This window comes from Anser cygnoides, chromosome Z, assembly GCF_040182565.1.
Source record: "Anser cygnoides isolate HZ-2024a breed goose chromosome Z, Taihu_goose_T2T_genome, whole genome shotgun sequence".
Classification (NCBI taxonomy): Eukaryota; Metazoa; Chordata; class Aves; order Anseriformes; family Anatidae; genus Anser; species Anser cygnoides.
This window is the reverse complement of record NC_089912.1, coordinates 84,282,551-84,303,992: the sequence shown is the minus strand read 5'-3', so window position 1 is coordinate 84,303,992 and position 21,442 is coordinate 84,282,551. Positions and strand designations below refer to the sequence as shown.

Below are 21,442 nucleotides of genomic sequence, written 5' to 3'. Positions count from 1 at the left end.
AATGCCATGGAAGTGAACTTGACCTTCAACTAGCCTAATATAATAATTAACTGAGTAATTCCAAGCTGCTCTTGAAATATCATCTTATCTGAAAGAAGTAAATGTCTTTGAATCAGAAGGCACAGAAGACTACAAAGACTATTTGAGAGTTTGGATTTGGATGTAGGAAGTTGGAGAATCTAGATGCCTGCAATAATACGAAGACTTTTTTTTTCTGAAAGTTTAGAAGATAGGAAAATAGAAAGGCTTATTAACTAACTTTCTTCATTCATTCTGTGAAGTTTACAACTTGAAATTCTGGCTCTCTGGTCCTACTATAACATTCTATAATTTAATTCACTTGGATGGACAGACTGTTTATCTGAAGCTTTGAGACAGCTGTAGACTGTCAGAAATACTGTGAAGTACGAACAACAACCTTTTCTTCCTTCTGAAGAAGAAGTGGTAGACAACAAGGTAGACAACGTTTGTTCCTGTTACTACTTCCACCTTAAGAGAAAGAAGGTGAGAGGGAATACAATAAAGAGTTTAAGACAGATGAGGAAAATCATAGGTAAAAACATTTTTACTACTGACAGTGGCCTTCAGTTTGTTAGAGTACTTTAATATGTACTCTCTGTGTACTCTAACAGGGAAATCTCAATGCAAGCTCAGAAAAAGGAATAGGGAAGACTGGGCCACAAAATGTTCTCAGGAGCACAATTCTGGGAGAAAAAAATAACCGTGAGTTATAGTAGTTCAGAAACTGAAAGAGCTGGAATACCAACATGTGGAATAAATCTTCTTGTAAGTCCATAGGCGAACTATCTGAGAAACTTCTGAACTGATTCATAATGTCTTCTCAAAAGGGCAATTTGCCTAGAAGGACAGTCTGGCAGACAAAATCTGTGACAGACAAAATTGTCCCTGTCATAATCTTTGGTAAAAATACCCCAAACTCATTATTCATTCAAAAACTAACACTTTCGTTCTCAGGAACAAAGACTGTATATGTCCATGATGTCACAGGCAAATTCATTAATAAGAATTTTGAAGAGTTATAAAAATGCAAACTATAAACCAACCTGCTCTAACCCCAAACCCCATACAGCCCTTAGGAGAGAGCATGAACTAAGAATATCACACAAAAACAGAAGGGTACAAATGTCAAATCATAACATTTAAGAAAACATTGCCTGTTCCCATAAAAGATTTAACCCTTAGTAAAACATAGGATTTTTTTCATACTAAAGGATGTCTGTCTTTCTGACACATTTTTATGGGAGACTAGATTTTTTCAAACCTCATAGATATCTGCTCCCAGGTTTGTCTCACTAGAAGGGGACAATACTATTCAAGGACAAGTTTCCATCTTCTCCTAGCTTTATTTCTTATTTTTTCTTCACCATGAGTTATTGTTTAAGTTGCTGCCTTCAGAAGCTGGAAAGCTTATCAAGTCATTGCAAGTTAGTTTGCTCATATAACATAAAGTAAAGATTTAAGAGCTGATTCCTGAACAGAAAGAAAGATGAGGTATCTCCTTGATGTATCCAGAACAGTTCTGGATACTTTTGCATTTTTCCTAAGCATATGGAGAACAAAAGGAATAACTATGGGATTGCGGAAATCTCAGCCCCTTTCTGCTGGGGAAAAAAAAACTGCTGTCCCAACTGGACAGACTTTACAGAAAATGTGATCAACATGGATAAGATATCAGAATAAAATCTCTGTGGGAGAAACTCCATACTGAAAGTCTTATAAGAAAGGGGGACTGGAATACCAAGTGTTGTGCTATATCTACTGTCCTGGATGATATTGAGCGATACTCATCTTCACAGGTGGAAGAAGTACACCTACATTGTAATTTGTAAATTTCTGTAAGAGAAAAAACAAAAAAGCATCCAAATGGAAGTAATCTTCTAGTCTAAGACTTCTCCCGCAGGGTTCATTTGAAGAGAAAAGAAAAGAGTGCTGATGAAACAGTCTGTACATGGCTGTACCTGTGGAATTTCTTGAACAGCTACGCAAAACTCACTGATCTGTCCAAGCTATCAACATCAATTCAAGTCGAGGTTGAAAAAATCCCAGGTAACTGGTCTCTCCTTTGAAAAATCTTAGAACTGATGACTGAGCCGTCCCTAAATAAACTCATACTCTATCTCATCTGACAAATAATAGGCAAAAAGAAATTTATTTTTCTCTATATCTTACCACCACAGGTTGTCTAGGCTTACATAATTTACTCTGTTTTCTGTTACAAAAGCAGTTTCATAGGTCAAAGATTAGTAATAATCTCTTTTTAAAATATATATATTTCTGAAGAAAAGCAGAGGTCTATGTATTTGTTCAGTTAAACAACACCTGAAGTTTTCAACATTCTTCAATACACAAACAAAATGCAAACTGTCATTTTCATTACATGGCTTTAATTTCTCACATTTCTGCTTTACCATGTTCTTAACTGAATGCACTGTTTATACCTGGCATATTGGTCATATGGAGACAGGTCTGTTCATCCCTACCAGCCAGGTATACTTTAGTTGCACTTATTATTTCACATTCTCTTCTTTTACAGGAAGAGTTATCTCACATTTATTGCACAAATCTTGATACTGCTGGAAACAGTGTATGTTGATGTCCAGTTCTTAATTCCTTTTTTGCACAGAAATAGTTTAAATGTATTTACAAATATGTTGCTTTTTAATTTACTAATTTTCTAACATAATTTTCTAGTAGGTTTAACTATAACTTTTTCCCAGACTGCAGAATTCAGTTAAATAATTTCAAAATAACTACCTTATATTTTTTAATGTAACTGATAAACTTGTACTGATCCTTCATACACATTTTTTTCTAATTTATGTATACAAAGCCTCATTAACATATGACCATGCTCAAGGAGCAACAATTTCCCTGTAGAGATAGCCTACAGTGTTTATATGGTGAGGATGATTTCCAAAGTATGCATACTAACTTTTGGAAAGGACACAGATAGCAGCTTCATTAGACAACAATATAGTCAGCACATATTCTGATTCTGCTCGCAGCAATCTTATAGAGTATTTAAGGACAGTTAATTCTTGAATCTCACATGATACTATTGTAACAAAAATCTACTGCTTGTCATAGCATACAAGTAAGTTAAATAGATGTGCATGTATTGATAAATATATGCGTATGTATTTTTTTTTAAATACAAAGTAGGACTAGAGAGTTGAGCACGGCAGAAAGGCAAAGGCTGTACTACTTAGAGCTCAATTGATGTGCAGTGTCATAAGTCAACAATGACAAGACAGTTTACCACAAAAATTAGAACCACGTGAACAGAAATGGAAAGGGCAATGTGGTGAGAAAGCTGGACTCAGAAAAAAGAACAGTTTGAGATAAGAAATCAAACTAAATTACCAGATCAATTAAATTTGTAGGTTTACATTTTTAAAGTTTATATTTATATGTTATATTTATTTATGTAGGTTTATAAACAATATCCTGAAATGGGAGCACGAATAGAATGAAACAAAACATACACAGAGGTGCTAATCTCTACACAGATAGCAGTAAGTGAGTCATTTAAGCAAAGAGGTTACAAATGACGAAATAGGTCTAAAATAGGAGGGGAAGGAGCTGTAAGTGAAAATAAAGAGCTTGAATTTGAAATAGTAGAAACAGCAATTATCAGAGGAAGCACAGAATGTAAAATAAATAAATACTCAAGCCAAATCAGATGGTCCCAATGTAGCCAATTTTGTATAATCAGCAATATAGTAATTATTCACCTCCTTAACATGTGTATACTTTTAAAAATTAATTTAGTACACAGAAAATGTGGGGAAGGACTAAACAAACTGTAATAATTTTATATGCCCTTTAAAAGGTTTTGTAAATAATTATACTTGCAAAATAAATAGGTTTGTAAAAGCAAAGCAGTACCAGTACATTTTAACTTCTCTCATACCAGCTTTTTAAATAGAAACGTGTTTTAAGATTTTGCAAAACCACTTGAATTATGCATAGAGAAGATAAAAAGAATGGTTCTTTTTGTAAGTAACCTAAGGAAAGTAAATCACAAGCAATGAAAAATGAATTGTGAAAAGTTTATTTACAGGAAGTCACATTTCAACTTTTAAGAATACAACTTCAAATGCAGTGTGCTTTTCTAAAAAACGTTTTTTTAGGTGACTGCAAATAAACAGTAAGTACACTAATTCTTGTGCACTAATAGCTACATACAAAGATTCTGAAAAATACTTGCCTTGGTGTCAAGAATCTAAGATATGATGTATCTGCTTCATTTTTTAATTCAGTAACATCTATTAGTAGAGCTGAAGATCAATCTCTCAGTTTCACTGTCATAAACACCATCTTATCCCTCCTAACTTCAGTATATCTTTAAAGTTAGGATAAAATGTCCCACCACTTTTTAGATATGCTGCCACCAACTCCTTCCTTTGGCTGTGGGGAGGATGAGGAGGTATGGCATAGTTATTTTTAGAAGGTTTTACAGGGCCAAAAAATAATCTAAACATTAATTATTTGGTTTGTTTGTTTTTTCATGGTACTAGTAGCTCTGGTACAAAGTTCTTAATTTTATTTTTTAATTCGTACATAATAACAGGTTTAAAGAGCAGCATTACAGACTAATTCTGTATTTGGCATTTATTAATTTATTAGAAGTTTAAATGGCATGTCCATTGCCACAGAAGTTCTGGTGACCTGGACACCTGTCTAGGAACTTAACTAAGATTATGACTTCATTTTGCACAGTTTGTTTGGAATATTCCCATTTCTCTGCTCAAGACAAAGATGTTAAAATCTACCTTAAAGTAAATATACCTTTAGAACAGAAATCTAAAAAGAATTTTATGTTACTGCTTTCCTGTGCATGCAAAACCTTTATTATTACCTCTGCAAACTACTTGTTCTGCATTCTGAAGAAACATCATTCAAGTATTCCATTTTTATATCTATTCAAATGCCAAAAACAAAAACAAAAACCACATACTTTTGAAATCTCCATCACCAAATGTCAATGGATAAGCTCCTGGCTTTTCAATCTTGTACATTTCTTCTATAAAAAGGATTTTACAATCATTTATTGTGTCTTCTGGGCCTCTGAAAAATAAAAATAAAAAGTACATTGAACTTGGTTTCTCATACCTAGACTCTTTAATTTATGACTCCTAAGCAATGGGATAAATCTAAGTAGCATCTTTTTTCATTGTTGATTCAGTCCACACACAAAATTCGGTGTAGTACTAACTCTACCAAAACTAAAACATACGCTCTTTACACTTGCATAAACAAAAGACTAGCTCATTGCCCTCAGATTACCTGACTGCCACATCACAGCTTGCAAGTAAGTACGTTCTCCTTGACAGCCACCCATAACGTTGCACTTCTACCTCTAAAACTACAAACTATTTTGCTGGCTGAACACAGCGGACCAGACAAAATCCTATCCTCTTGAATGAAGCATACTAAACATTGTTGTGAGGGTACACTGCCAGAAATAAACTAGATTTGTGACTTACAAGATACAATAATAGATGTTACTTGGAACCTATATAGCAAGAAAAATGATAAAGGAGATCGTTTAAAACTCTTACCACCAAAAGAAAGCTTTAAAAGCCTTACTTTGACTTCTAAAATGTCTTGGAAAACTAAAATTCAATCCTGCAAACACATGTACAATATTGAATTTCAGATACTGAGATTAGTCCTGTTAATGACAGATTTCTGTACCAGCTCAACTCCTTAGACCTCAGTGATAAATAACAAATACCCTATGACTCCATAGGACTAATGCTAAAAGCCTTCTAGAGATGGATTAGGGAACATAATGTGTAAAGCGAAGGTTTTCACTTTCTCACATGCATTTACTAAAATTCTAATCCAAATATAAATGCATTTAGATAGAAAAGTTTAGAAAAAAAAACAACACTTCTAAAATGCTGTCTTTTCCTCCCTCCCCAGGATGATACAATGCGTTCTTCAACTACCTCTTCTTCTACTGTTTTCAATTTACTACGTAATTTAGAACTGATTGTGAAGTTCCAGTATAATGCATATTGGAAGCATTTATTACTGAGCACAGTCTCACTGACTTCACTGAATTGTGTTATTACCAGTTGAGCAATTTGACACAAGAGAAAGGAATTTGCTTGCTGGAGAGCTTTATTTCTTTTAGAGTGATACCCAGCTATTAAAAAGAAATCTGAAGAACTTTTGGGTTTGTTGAACTTCTCTCCTTGTCAAAATTTACTCTGTTGAACTGCTGCAATCCCTATTTTGGTTCTAAAAGATCTCTTCAAAATCTGAAATTACACAAGTAACTAAAGGAATACAGACCACAAATGCCATAGCTTTAATTATGAAGATTATACAGTTTAACATTTTACCAAGCCTGTGATGTTTGTAGTTAAAATGTCCAGTGAGCACTCTGCAACACAAGAAATATATATTTTTCTTCTCTCCCACACAGAGATGTTGGATGTGCTGGACATAACAGAGAAGTAGTAGCACACAGTCAACCTGTTTCCAAGTCAGGAAAGAGTTAAGATTACAATTTTTTTTGAAGGCTTTATTATGAATGAAAAAACAAACAAACAAAAAAACACCTATTGCACTGATTACAATTCAGTATTTGAACTAGGTTGTGCAAGATGCTGCTAAGCAAAACTAAAGCACATTGCATCATTACAAGGAAATAATGAAAATGAATAATATCGAAGATACTGATAAAACATTGCTACACTGGAGACTACTTTCAACGCAAACACCACTAGTAAGATAAAATGTTGTTTCTTTCAAATTATTAGAGTGTACACCAGCCTGACAATATGTCTGTATAGGGTGAACAACTCTTCTAAGCCCTATTGGTAGGATATTTGTAGGAAATAATCACAGAGACGATCTAAAAATTCTTGCTTAGAAATCCAGGTGGCATATTCCTACAAAAAGTTCCATGCTACAAAACTACATCAAACTATAGACGAGCAGGGAAACAACATATTACGGTCCACTATAAATAAGGCTAACTGCAATAACAGATCATCTCCAAGACTAACTCACTGGTGACCCGGATTAGTTACCGAATATTCACAGACCAGATTCACAGGTCTAAATGTATTGGGGAGCACGTTTACTGCTTCTAAAAGCAATGTGGGAAAGAAATGCACATGCATATACGCTCACAAAAAATATGCATCTAGTTTAAGTAAATCCATTTAAATGTCATCACTGTTTTTGTCCTCTTTGTTACTGATGCCTAAGAGCAGTTTTACTATCAAAGCAAACATGAGGCCTTTGTGCCATTCAAAGTTCCAAGCAGCTCTAGCCAACGGAAATGTAAATTAGAATACTCTTAATAAAAAGTTGCTATTTGTCTGTTAATAGTTTGTGGTAACTCAAATCTGGGACTTGACTTGCCCATTTATTTTGCTTGAGGGTGTGCCTCTGCTTCTTCAGTAAGACTACAGTTCTCAGAAAAGAGAAGCAAAAAAGGAAAGGCTCTGCTCTCTCCTCCGTTTCATTGTCTGCTCCCACCACTTCCCTTGTGCTGACTCCAGTTCTTGGACTCTACCACATGCTGACTTAACTAAGGCAGAAGAAAACTAAGCCAGGAAAAAACCCACAGGCAACAAAACCCTTTTTGGTGGCCCTGAGATCTGCAGTGGTTTAGATCTCCATGGGACTGGAGTCTGAGATGACTTTGATGGTGTCTTGATTCACCATGATTGCCTTTTACATGTACCAACAGTTGTTCACTTTGGCATCTGTATTTATTTGACCCTTTTTATTCCTTCCAGGGTTTGGAGGGAAATAATTCCCCTCTTGTTAGTCATATGCATAAACAGAAACCACTAGCAAAATTGAGAGATTTTGGATATTTCAACAGAACATACAAATGCTACATCAATGCAAATACCTCAATCTGACAGAGAAAAGCTTATTTTCCTCACCAAAAAATCATGTATTTAAGATAAGTTTCGTTTGCACACTAGGGGGCATTGCTTAAAGCAGTTCCGTACATTGTGGAAATATCTCTCAGTCTTATTTAAGTTTATATGCAGTGCAGTGAACACAGGAAGGCGAATTCCCTGCACCTCAGTCTGGATGAGACTGTATGGTCCAACCGCTCACACTAGAAGGCTGGACTCCAGCTTCTGTCATTGCAAAGTATGCCTCCGAGAACATAAGGTTAGAGATACTTCTACTCTGTGAATGATTATGGCATTTAAAATCCTCCAGCTGTCACCACATCTGCAGTTCTGTTTAAGGCAAAATCTCCAGTTTTGGTTTAAAGTGAAATATGTGTCTAGAAAATCCTCCCTGAAACAGATAAAAGAGCACTTCCAAGAATAACTACTCCTCTAAGAAGGGCTTTGGGGGCCAGTATAGCACAGCAGGTAAAGTGAGAGTGGAAATACCTCTCTTCTGCAGTAGCACGCAAAAACGCTTTGGATTATCTACAACATAAACATAAATTCACAGTCATAAAACATCATGCATTCAAAGATGCATAGATCCTTTTTCAATGGAAAAAATGTATACATAATCTCTGGCAGAAAACACAAACAAACAAATACACAGGGACCTTCTCAGAGTATCAAGGTTTCCCTTGATACTTATTTTTTGAAAAAAACAAAAACCAAAAAATTTACAAAACACACCATCAACAACAAAAAACACCACCAACACCAACATCAAAAAAACACACATACAAAACAAACCAAACAAACAAACAAGCAAACACACACACAGAAAAGAGCTACCAGCAGTTCTCCTGACCCTCTTCAATGCTATAAACCTTATTATGTTAGAACGTTCCTTATCTATACCACGGCTTGACTGCTGATCTAGCTTGATTCCTCTAATAGCTCTTTCTAATATAACTCAAAAGCAGTGCATGCATTTTAAAATTAAAACATAGAATTATGCCTTATTTCTCCTAAATAACATGAATTTTTACATTCAACAAACCATGTGTATGGATTTGAATATCTGTATGCATACAAAGAAAAACAAGCAAACCTTAAATTTTAAGCAGATCTGTATGGGAAAGTCAGAGTAGTCACAGAAGCTGCATACATTGGGTTTTAATAAGACTACAACTACAGGTGTATCTACTGAAAAGCTGAAGCATAATGTATTAAATCAGTTAAAATTTTGTCAGGAAATGATATTGACATGTTCAATGTAAAACAAAACGTAGCTGCTACAAATATGACTCTCCCATATAAAGAGATATTTTCAAATTCTAGTACATTTCAGACAAATTTCAGCCTATTTGCACAGCTTATATTCCCTCAAGTTTTACATCTTGCACATATTCAGTATTTGTGTGGGTTTGCCTGTAGTACTCTTATCACTGTTATGAGCAAAAATGCTTCTAGGAAAGACTTGTAACTTTTTTTCCCCTGTCTCTACATTGTCTTATGGTTTGGAGCTGTTTTACTTTAATTTAGGTCATTTCTTACAGCATCTTCTCCAGAATTTAGAAAGCAGTATCGGGGAAGACCAAACCAAACCAAACCAAACCAAACCAAACCAAACCAAACCAAACCAAACCAAACAAACTTTACATTGCATGCAGTTCTCTAAGTACAGTTTTTAGACAAGAAGAAAGGTGGGAAAACACCATAAAGCTGTGGAAGCAAATCTACAGATGCTTGTGCTATTGCTATCCATATCTATGGGGAACAAGCCAAACCTGAGCTCAGTAGAATATTTACTGGCAGTAAATTCCACTGATGACAATTTAAACTATTAAACTACATTGATTTAAACTGTTAAACTATTAACTACATTGATTATGTCACTGTTTTCTTCAAACATGAAGAGATTTATAATTTGGTTCAATGACATTAGTAAACTAAAAGGCACCATGTCAAAAAGTTTCTGTGAAGTATGCAGAAGCAAAGATTTTAATCATCAATTTCATTACCAAAAATCACGTGTATTTCAACCTCAAAGCGCTGAAGCTCACCAATACTTCTTCTATAGCTAGTTAAATAAAACAAGTCCTTTATCTAATGCTAGAAAACACAGAACTCTCAGAAAAAAAATAAGAAAATTCAATTGTAAGCAGGTAACAATTGGTAAAAGTGTAATTTCCTCTCATAGCACTGCTATCCTTCTGACTGCTCTGATACCTAGATGGAACTGATAAAACAGACAAAATTAATAATTTCTGTATCACATATATGGTCATGGTAAATGTCCTTCCCTTTTGGGTGTCACTTGCACGTTTCATTGGGATAAGGGCACTCAGAAAATAACCCCTAACAAAGTTTTTTCTGAAAGGAGTCTAGTATTTAAACTAGAGAAAACATTGCATTTTCTGCTCTGAATGAAATAAGTAGCAAGCAAACACTATCACATACATTTACAAAGCTGTTGTGTTCCAGTAAATACCACAGTTGCATATCCAGAACTACAGAGGCAGTTCAACTACCATTGTGACAACTGATGGCTAGTAAAAAGTAGGTTTGCCTTACCAAGGCTGAAAAACTCAGCTTAGCTATTTGCTCATAAAAGACTAATTCTTCCGTCAACCTACGCATATATTAGCTTTAATGATCAGACCATACGTAACTTCTCTTAAAAAAGGAAAAGGAAAAGGGAAAGGGAAAGGGAAAGGGAAAGGGAAAGGGAAAGGGAAAGGGAAAGGGAAAGGGAAAAGGAAAAGGAAAAGGAAAAGGAAAAGGAAAAGGAAAAGGAAAAGGAAAAGGAAAAGGAAAAGGAAAAGGAAAAGGAAAAGGAAAAGGAAAAGGAAAAGGAAAAGGAAAAGGAAAAGGAAAAGGAAAAGGAAAAGGAAAAGGAAAAGGAAAAGGAAAAGGAAAAGGAAAGGGAAAAGGAAAAGGAAAGGGAAAAGGAAAAAAAAGAAAAAGAGGATTATCTAATAAAATTGTGGTTATATTATTCTGTGAAATATACAGAGAAACCTTTCTACACCTTTCACACAAGACACCTTTCTACATTTCTTCACCTTACCATAGTAAAAATCAGATGAAAAAAACTTAAAATATACCTTAAGCATAGTAAAAAAGACTCCATTTGTATTTCATGAAAGCACACTAAATCATTTAAAGAAATTAAATCCCAAAACAGAGCCAGCCAAACCCTGCAATACAACAAAATTCCTAACACAAGCTTTCCTTTTAGATAAGTTAGCCACAGACAGAGAGAAACCTTCAATTGAATCTTATATCCATACTTTTTGTTTGTTTGTTTGTTTTTCCATCTTTCTTTTTGTTTAAACCTTCAGTTTGCAAAACATGCTAGACAAACATAAGCACACTTGATTAGAAGTATGTTATCTGGGCATTATACTGGATATTTCGAAGGTCAGTTTTCAAGAAAATAAAACCTGCTAAAAGACAATTACCACATTGTGAATACTCTATTGGATCTTATAGTCTGAGACATTCAGTTTCAATTGCTAGACCTATGTCTGGCATTTTCTAGTTTTACCATATTGAAATTGGAAAAAAAGAATTTCCACATGCACTAAGAGTCAAAATATTAACCTGAATCAAAACTGTAAAAATTACTCTATTGAAAAAAAAATACACACACGGGTTATATTAATACAGTGAATCTTTAGGTCTCCTAAAGACTGGGGGTTAGAACTAGATGATCTTTAAGGTCCCTTTCAACCCAATCCATTCTACAATTCTATGATTCCAAGAAAAAAAACATTGCTCACACTAAGTCATGTTTGCCACTGACAACTAAGACATTTGTCAATTTCTGTGGTAACCATCAAAGGGTATTGTCCAGGTCAGCAGAGAAAAAGCCACAATCAGAACAAAACCTAACAGAACATAATGTCAGCTATGATCAGTGAATGTATGAATTAATTTAGCAATCAATATAGGAATCAAAACAGGACCAAATTTACTACCACTTTGAGGATCTGTATTTTCATATGCACCAATCTGTTTACCTTCTGTTTATGATCAACCAGCATCCATTCTGCATTTGCTAAACTTTCAGCTAGGATCCTTCTATTTTCTCCTGCACCATCAAACAGTTGAATAACTTCTTGAGAACTATGCAAGCAACCTTTTCAATATTACCACTCTCAATGCTAGAATTTAGAATTTAGTACAACTTCAAACTTTTATTCTGACAGCAGTTGAGACACTCATGTTCCGAAGTTCATGTGTACCACATGTACCAGAAGCATGTCCTTGCTTCTCCACACTTTGTGCTTTCACATCTGTCAGCTGCATGAACTTGTATCCTGCCGTACTCAATGTACACTTTTGAAAGTGGGGATTGATTTTAAAATAGATAAACCTTTTAAAACTTTTTAAAGAGAAAATGGGCTCCTGACCAGACTTCATGAATAACGTTTAGAAAACAGTATTATAGAAATACTGAGTATGTTATAATCATTAGGCTAGAGAATTAAATTAGTGCAATTAAGATAAATAATGTCTACAGAAACCTACTCTTGAAAATCAAAACATGTTCTGACATTCACTTTAACATGTTCATTCTAAGTCACTATCAACCAAAATGTTTCTGAAATTAAAACAAATACATGTGTAAGCATTTATATTTCAAAAGATGTTAAATGGAAAATATCACAATCTGATATAAATTACTACTGCTTGCTTTACATTTAAACATAATTATAACTTTGGCTAAACTGCAAACACATACTGTTTACACAATTAAACAAAGGCTAAAACATACCAATAAAGCAATTACAATGCTCACCAGATATGACTAGAGATTAGATTTTAAACAGACTTCTTTTTAAAGTGACTTATTGAATCCTCCCACATAAAAATAGCATATTACATTGATAATTTGACCAAATCTTCTAGGTTGCACTAAATTGCTAAGAAGTTCTTTCATTTCGTATTGTATGCAAACTGAAAAACAGACAATATTTTCAAGATTGTTTTAGAATATTCCACATCCATTTGGTTTATCATGAACATACAAATGTAGTTGCAAAATAGAACAGTACTAGTTGTGCTTTTAATTCAATTTTATTTATTTTTATTACATGAGCCACTATAATGACAAACACATTAGACAACTTTTCAACTATGCAAAAATTTCATTCCCGTATATAAATATAAGCTTAGAGGGAGAGAGAGAGCACTAAGACAAAGATAAAAACAAAACTATTTTCCAGGATACATTGAAGACTGTACTGTCAGAAATGTCATAACCTATCAGGAACCCTTAAAGACATTAAAACAAAGCAAAGTAAAGCAAAACAAAACAATCCCTATCCACCCCACCCCCTCTCTCCCTCTGCCCTGACTGCTAAACCTACAGATTCACATTATGGATACACGTACAAGCCAGCCAGCATATTACTTTTTTAACCTCAGAAGTAACCATTATGTTTCATGCATTTAGAAATCATCATATTGTAAGTCATTGGTCAAGACTATGAAAGAGGATCTTTGTTTGCAGGGACTATCCTTCTTCCTTAGCCTAGGAACTATAAAGAAGATGAATATTAGAAAAGCAAGCAAAAACTTAACGCCTGGAAAATGGGGAAAGCACTGACCTCTAAGAAAAGAGCAAGTTACATTGGGACATCCTAATAATATGTTTATGAGGGTAGCTCTGGAGCATGACTGCCCTGTGCCATTGAGCAGATGGAGGAAAAGGCAGTAGATGAAAAACGATGGATCCCACCCACCATGCTGAGGCCTACCCATGGCCAGCCCTGCATCCACGTTGAGGACCTCTCCATGGTACTGCAGAAAGGCTCTCCCCATTTTGGGACTCTATTAAGTTTGTCGTTTGCACTACCACAATGCTAAATGGCTGGCCACAGATACCAAATCCATGTTGAAACATGCAGATGTTAACACCTAGCTGACAGAACACCCTGAAACGACCAAGTAAAAAGAGCTGGCATCCAGAGATGTTTCTGCTCAGAACAGGATGCATCTCTTCTCACCAAGAATTCCTGAAAGAAAGTACACGGATCTATAGAGAAAAAAACTCCTAATTAATTTGGTATTTAGAGGGCAGTTACTGATTGTGGAGTGTCTTCATTCTTTATGATGCTCTTTAGACAAATTAAATCAAATTCCCGTGCCATGATGGCCAATTCCATTACTGCATGATATTAAATGCCCCATTCAAGTGCCTTATGGCTATTGCATAATGGCAATATAGCTTTTCTAGTCATTATGTGAATGTTTGGAGTTGGTGATGATACCATCATCATTCATTTTTATGTGAGTATATAACAATTTTCATAGACTTCTGGGTAAAACTGTTGAGAGATTCCTTCAACAAAGTCAGGAAGCTGTGGATGGGACAGGCAAGCAAAGGGTCAGGCATGATCAGAAGAGAAGGAATACAGCAATCAAGGCTGAAGTGTAATCACTATAAGCGTAGATATCTAAAGAAGGAAATGCCAGAACAACCTTATGGGGAAAGCTCTTGTGCCCTTTCTGGGAAACTTGCACATCTGGCTGCCTCTCTGAAATGACTGTATACTAATACACACAGCACGGGGAACAAACAGGGTGAATCACTGAAGTCTGTGTAATTATCACATGAATACAACCTCACTGGGATGATGGAGGCATGGTGGAATAGCCCACATGACTGGGGTGCTGTGATGAATGGATACACGCTCTTTAGGAACAACAGGCTATGAAGGCAAGGAGGGGAAGCTGCCCTTTAATGGGGACAGGTCAGTAGCCAGTCAAGAGCTCATGGGTCAAGATTACCAGACAGAACTACATGGGCGATGCTAGAAGTATTGCGTCCACAGGACCTGGTTCTCATGGGGAATTGTAAGCACCTTGATAGGACAGCAGAACAAAAGAAACCTAAAAAAATTTCTCAGGTGCAGTGGCAACTTCCTGACACAGGTGATCAAGGAAACGTGGATGGCTAGGCCTGACTACAAACAGAAGAAATGGGATGTGAAAGTCAGGGGCAGCTATGGCTGCAGCAATGATGAGAGGATGAATTAAAGATCCTTAGAGGTGGCAGCAAGGTAAAAAGCAATGCCACAGACTCTTCAGAGATCTGCTTGGAAAAATCCCACAAGATACAGCCCTTGATATTAAAGAATCCTGTTCTCCAAGCTCAAAAAAGGTTCATCCCCACGTGCAGGAAATCAAAGGCATCAGGAGGCCTGCACTGATGAGCAAGCTGCTCCTGACTAAACTCACACATACAAAGGAAGTATGTAAGAGGTGGAAGCAGGGGTAGCTGACCCAGGGGGACTGTAGAGTTGCTGTCCAGTTGCGTAGCGATAGAGTTGGGAAGACCAAGGTCCACTTGATGTTGAATCTGGCTAGCAATGTGAAGGGCAACAAGAAAGTATTCTACAAAGACTAAGAAAACACGGACTCACAGCTAAATGTGACGGGGTCCCTGATGACAAAACGAAACACAAAACACAAAAGGCAAAGGTACTCAAAGCTTTCGTTGCCTCAGCACTTACTGGAAAGATCAGTCTTCAGAAATCCCAGGTCCCTGAGACCAGTGGGCATGTCTCAAGCAAAGATGACTTAGCCTCCGCAAAGGACACTTAAACTGGACATGTGTTAGTTTGTGGAACCTAGTAGGTACCCATGAACACTGCGGGAGCTACTTTTTGCCTTTGCAAGGCCACTCTAGGTCATCTTTGAAAGGCCATGATAACCAAGACACATTCCTGCGAACTGGAAGAGAACAGATGTCACCCCTATCTTCAGGAAGGAAGAGCAAGAAAGAAGATCCGCTGACAGATCCAGGAAAAGATGATGATTGTGAATTTGAATTGTTAGCATGCACTTTCAAAGGGAAAATCATGTTTAACTAGCCTGGTGCTTTTCTGCAATGAGGTGACCTGCTTGGAGGATGACAGGGGAGCAGATATTGTTTACCTCCACTTTAGTATGGCTGACGTTGCCTCCCCAACATCCTCACAGACAAGTCTGAAGTGTAAGTTAGGTAAGTGCACGGTACAGAGGATTAAACACTGACTGATTACCTGGGTCCAAAGTATTGTGGAGAATGGCAGAAAGTCCCATTGGAAGCAAGCCACTAGGGGTTTACCCCAGAGGTTGATACTGAAGCCAGTACGCTGTTAAGTACTGTCTTGTGCCTTCATCAATGACCTGAATGATGGGAACCATGGGAACCTAGTGCATTCTCAGCAAGTTCTCTTTTAACACAAAACCAGGCCGACAAACCAACTGGGTGTGCTGTCTTTCAGAGTGACCTGGACAGAGAATTTCATTATGTTCAACCAAGGGAAATACAAAGGCACTGGCAATGCCAAATACTGAGTACTGTGTCCAGTTCAGGGCTCCGCAGTATATGAAAGTTACGGGCTTACTGGAGCAATTCCAGGAAAGAGTCATGAAGATAATTAAGGAATCGGAGCATCTTTGACATGGGAGCATTTAGTCTGGAGTACAGAGGCTTGTGTGCGGAAGACTCTTAATAATACATATAAATACTTAATGGAAGAACATAAAGAACAGAGAGCCAGACTTGTCTCACTAGTGTCTACTGGAAGGACAAGAGGTAACGGGCACAAATGAAAGCACATGAAATTCCCTCTGAACATTTATTTATTTTTTTAAGCAGTGATTACCTAGACATGTTGTCAAGTCTCTACCCAGATATTCAAAACCTAACTGGACATAGGCCTAGGTTGATCTCTCTCAGTGATCCTGCTCCAGCAGGGGAGTTGGACTAGACCAGCTGACGGAGTCCTTTCTACCCTTAATGAGTCCCTTAAATGTATACATATATTTTAACACTATTCCTTTTAAATGTTTATTTTCATAATGTTTTAATGATTTATTTTTTTTTTTTTACTGAAGTTTATTCTTCCTCTCTTATTTGAAACAATTTTCTGTTCTCAGTGGGGAAAGTAAAGTTTTGAAACGTTCCTAAGAATCACTTCCTAGAAAGCAAATCAAAAGACTCTGTGTTTCCAAGTCTGCATGTTTATTAGAAAAAGGATAGTGTTACAAGTACTGAAGATGTATTTTTTTTTTTGGTCTGGGAAAACAAACAAAACCCTTACGATTCAAGTCAGTCCATTCTTCACATTCAAAATATATTTTTATTTTATTCTAATTATGAAATGATTATCAAACCCAAGATATTATAACTTTTAATACATCTATTTGAGTTGGTTTTGTTTTTTTAAGTAGCTAATGTTTTAACAAATTTTATCCCTGTCTTATCCCTGTCCCTTGTTGCAATTTAGGTCCATTGCCTCTGGTCCACCTGACATGTATCACTAGGCTTCCCAAATCATCTCAGCAGCCCTTTGGAGCCCCTCAGAGATCTCCTCTAGTTTATCTTTTGTTTTTGTGTGCACAGGTGTCTGAGGTGGTGGATCTAGTATTCTTAATGCAGTCTAACAAGTACTCAATAGGGGGGTATACATCTGCCAACCTTCTGATTCCACTTTTTTCATATAGCCCAAATTTTTTCATATAGCCCGAATATTGTTAGCCTTCATTACAGCAAGGACTCACTGCTTGCTCATCACGTTCACCTTGCTATCTACCAACAGCCACAGATTCTTCACAGCAAAGCTGCTTCCCAGTCAGTCCAGTTTTAACCTCCATAGCAGCAAGAGGCTCTGCCTTCCCAAGTTTTGGAGGACTCTGCATTTATCCTTGTTAAACTTCATAAGGCTCATTGGTAGCCAATTCCTCCTGCCTGCTCAGGTCCCTCTGACCTGCAGACTTGAGTGCATCCACCAGTCTGCCAATTTGCTTTCTGTGAACTTGATGGTAGTGCACAACCTTGCTTCTGCCAGGCTATTGCTGAAGACAGTGTACAGTACAGGTCCCAGAACAGACTCCTGTAGTTCTCCCTTTCCAAGTAGTGTATAACCATTAAGCACTACTCTGAGTCTGGTTATTCTTTTTTTTTTTAATCCCATGTAGTTGCCCACCTAACAAGATTACATCATCCTAATTTGGACAGAGTATTGTGGGACACACAGTTGAAAGACTTGCTAAAACTAAAGTAAATTAGTTGTTCCCCCCTTGGACAAGCACTACTTGTTTTACCATTGAAGGCGGTGAGGCTCATTACGTATGATTTGCTTGGGGGGGGGGGGGGGAGGGAATCCATCCTGGCTCCAAACAATCTTCAAATGGCAAGCACTTCAAAGAGGACCTTGCTAGAGTTTTCCCATAGATTCAAGTGAGGCTGACTGGCCTGTAGCTCCATCTTGGTATTCTTTGAAGGTGGGCACAACCTTTGTCCTCTTCCAGTCACAAAGAGCCTCCCCTGATCTCAGTGAGTTTTCAGACTCACTAGAGAGCAGCATTACTACAACACCACAGTTCCCTTTGCATCCCTGGATGCAACCTATCTGGTTCCATGGACTTGTCTGCTACTCTTTCATCTGTTGCATCAGTATCTTGATAACCACTATTTCATGGTCAGTATAGCCTAGGCTACCATTAAGCATCTCATCCCCAGTAGTTTTCAATAAACAGCATATCCAACTGTGCATCACCCTGTTGGCTCTATCCTATACCTGTATCAAGAAGTTATCCCTGACATCATCCAGAAATCCTCGACTGCTTGCATTCTACTGTATTGTCCTGCCAGCAGGTATCAGGAAGTTTTAAGTCCTCCATGAACACTCGTGCCTTGTTACTCTGAGACTTTTAAAGAAGGCTTTGTCCTTTTCATCACCTTGAATGGGTGAATTACCACCATGCCATCCTTTTTGACCTCTCTCATCCTGACCAACAAGATCTCACTCACTGTTGCCATCCTGCTGAAGAGTTCCCTATATCTACACTTCACATCACTGCAACCCCATCTCATCTTCCTTGTTGTTCCTGACAAGCTTGCATCCATCTGTTTCTCACTCCAGTCACATTAGTTGTCCCATCATCTCACAGATGCAGAACTAATTGTTCCTGATTTTTTTCCCAGGCTGTATATATTTGCATACATGCACTTGATATGAGTATACCTCTTTTATCAGTCCCAAGATCCTCCTTATTCCCACCACCCTGTACCCTCTGCTTTCCATGCACATACTAAACCACCCCTTAACAAGGGGGTTTATAAGCCTCCCTCATTACCTAAAGCTCTACTCACCAGGATTCAGTCTGTTGGCATAGATGCTCTTATTCCACTTGAGGATGAAAGGCTTTTAGGAACAGATGGGAATCCAAATATGGGACCCATGGTATCAAAAGCCAAATCCCTGTCAACACCAGCTGTGCAGCTAACCAGGTTTTGATTCACAGAATTTGTCTGCTCCTTTCATTTAGGAGGATTTGTCCTCCAAAGCCTCTCCCTTTCACCAGCAGGACTGAGAAGCTCCTACCAACAGCTGTGTTAATTAAAAAATGTCTCTTCTTTGGGAGATGAAGGGCTGCACTGAAGTCATAAGGAGGAGAGGAAAGACTGAGATATGAATTCACCCTTTCAGAAGTTTTGTCATCTACAAGAAATATGCCATTTGTCTGTGCAAGAAACTTTCAGGCAAGTTCTTCAGCAATCAGAATTCTTAGAATACTCGTCGATACCACATGAAAGCTATTTGGAAAAACAGCTTCAAGTAAATCTTGTTAGTATTCCACATATCAGCAAAACAATGTCTTCCAAGATTAACCACCAGCAATCAAAAGATGTTACATTAAAACAAACAAAATTGGAAGTTATTTTGTGTAGAGTATTATACCACAACAATATACAAACATAAGTAAAGTACGAACTATAGACTGAAATTCCAAATCTAAGCAAGAAACATTTAGTATCAGAACTACACTACTAGGTACCTAATGAGGTATGACAACATCAACTACATGTTAATTATCACAACACATACTGAGATGGATAGAGAAATAACAGTAATATACTTCGTGAGTGTCAAAAAAGTTGCAACTGCCAGTAACTTTTTTGGACTAGCTGTACATAAAAGACAGTTTTTGAAGCATCCAGAACAGAGTGCAAGGCTTGTTTCACTGCTCTGTAATGTGTTCAAGTTCTGTATCTCTGCAAAGACTAGAAAAATGATTACGTATGACTTCAAAACCAGGAATTAAGTATAAATGAAAAAAGTGTTCAAAAATTAGAAAAAACAGCTGAAAGAGTAAAATCTGTAGAGATAAAATCTTTCTACAGACATCATACTACATTCCAAGAACAAAAACATGCTAGACATGACTAAAAGGAGTCTAAGCAAAGAAACGATAAATGTATGTATCCTACAACAAAACAGAGGTGATGTTCTAAATGGGGAAAATAAACTTTCAATATGGAAGACTAAATAGAAAACCAAACATTCAAAAAGGAGGTCTACCTCAAAAACAAAACAATTCTTTTTAAGGAGCAGGAGGCCTCGCAGAAAGCCCCACAGAACTAAAAGATAATCAATATATTAACATTGACATTTTAGAACCCTTTCCATTACGGTTACTCAGGTAAAGACCTCAAATTCATTAAATATTCACTTGGTAAGAGGTATAAAACCTGCAGGTATGAAACCTGCAGAAGGAACCTTTTTTTTCTTATATTCTTGTATCATTCTCATGATTTAAACAAAAAGATATCTCTTGGTATTGAGAGAGGTTCTTACTAAATTCCAATCTTCAAGGGCCGAATTCAGAAGAGTAAGAGCTGATTTTCACAAAACTACAGAACAGCTGAGGTTGGAAGGGACCTCTGGAGATTACCCTGCCTGAGCAGGGTACACCCTGCAAATCCAATTAAAATCTATTTGGAGGTGCCACATACACAGACCATTCTGACCTGCACATATGAGCACACAGTCATGGAATACACATGGTCCTAAGCCCATTTGCAGTATGCAAAGCACCAGTTTCCCAAGCATTTCTATCTAAGACATTAAGTCCAAACTGGATAGGTCTCAGGCATTCTACAGTTACAAATTAAATTTCAGTTCCAATGCAGGTACAGGACAGATAGAAATGTGGTTAAGTCTTCTGTACAACGATGTCTTTCTCTTTTTCAGTCTCACTTCTCTTTGGTAATGTTCTCTAATCCATTTCTGGTTCTCAAAACATGGACTAGTGATGACAGACTGTACCGGACACTTCCTTTAGGTTGTGATTAAGACACGAGTAAAAGTAACACAACAAATACACGTGTCAACAGATACAATAAAAACAAATATTCACGGTATGTTCTACCATAAGTGTTCTATGTTCTCCAAAGCATTACCACAAATACCACAAAGATAGTCTTGATACTTCCTGTCCCAGTGCCAACAGCTCCATGAAATCTTTTTCAGAAGTCATTAAAAACATCAGTAAGTCAAATGTTAACTAATTTCTACAAAAGTGGTTGTTTCAAACAGAGCCTTTTTAACAAAATACCAGAAAGGGAGGAGACATGGCTGTGACTGTATCTGAATCATCTCTAAGAACTCTGCCTGCCATTACTGCCTTAAGGTTGTTCTTAAGTAGTGCGCAAATAATTCATCACTAACATATAATCAGTTACTCACTAA

General features: G+C 36.9%; 1 protein-coding gene across 7 annotated transcripts in view; it reads right to left on the bottom strand.

The window, feature by feature from the left end:
• UHRF2 (ubiquitin like with PHD and ring finger domains 2) overlaps window positions 1-21,442 on the bottom strand; it is an 84,205-nt gene that overhangs the window by 24,943 nt on the left and 37,820 nt on the right. For all 7 annotated transcript variants that reach the window (XM_066988939.1, XM_048050747.2, XM_048050748.2 and 4 more), the window contains one exon: window positions 4,982-5,091. In XM_066988939.1, the coding sequence (XP_066845040.1) occupies window positions 4,982-5,091 (110 nt within the window). The remainder of the gene's footprint in view (window positions 1-4,981; window positions 5,092-21,442) is intronic.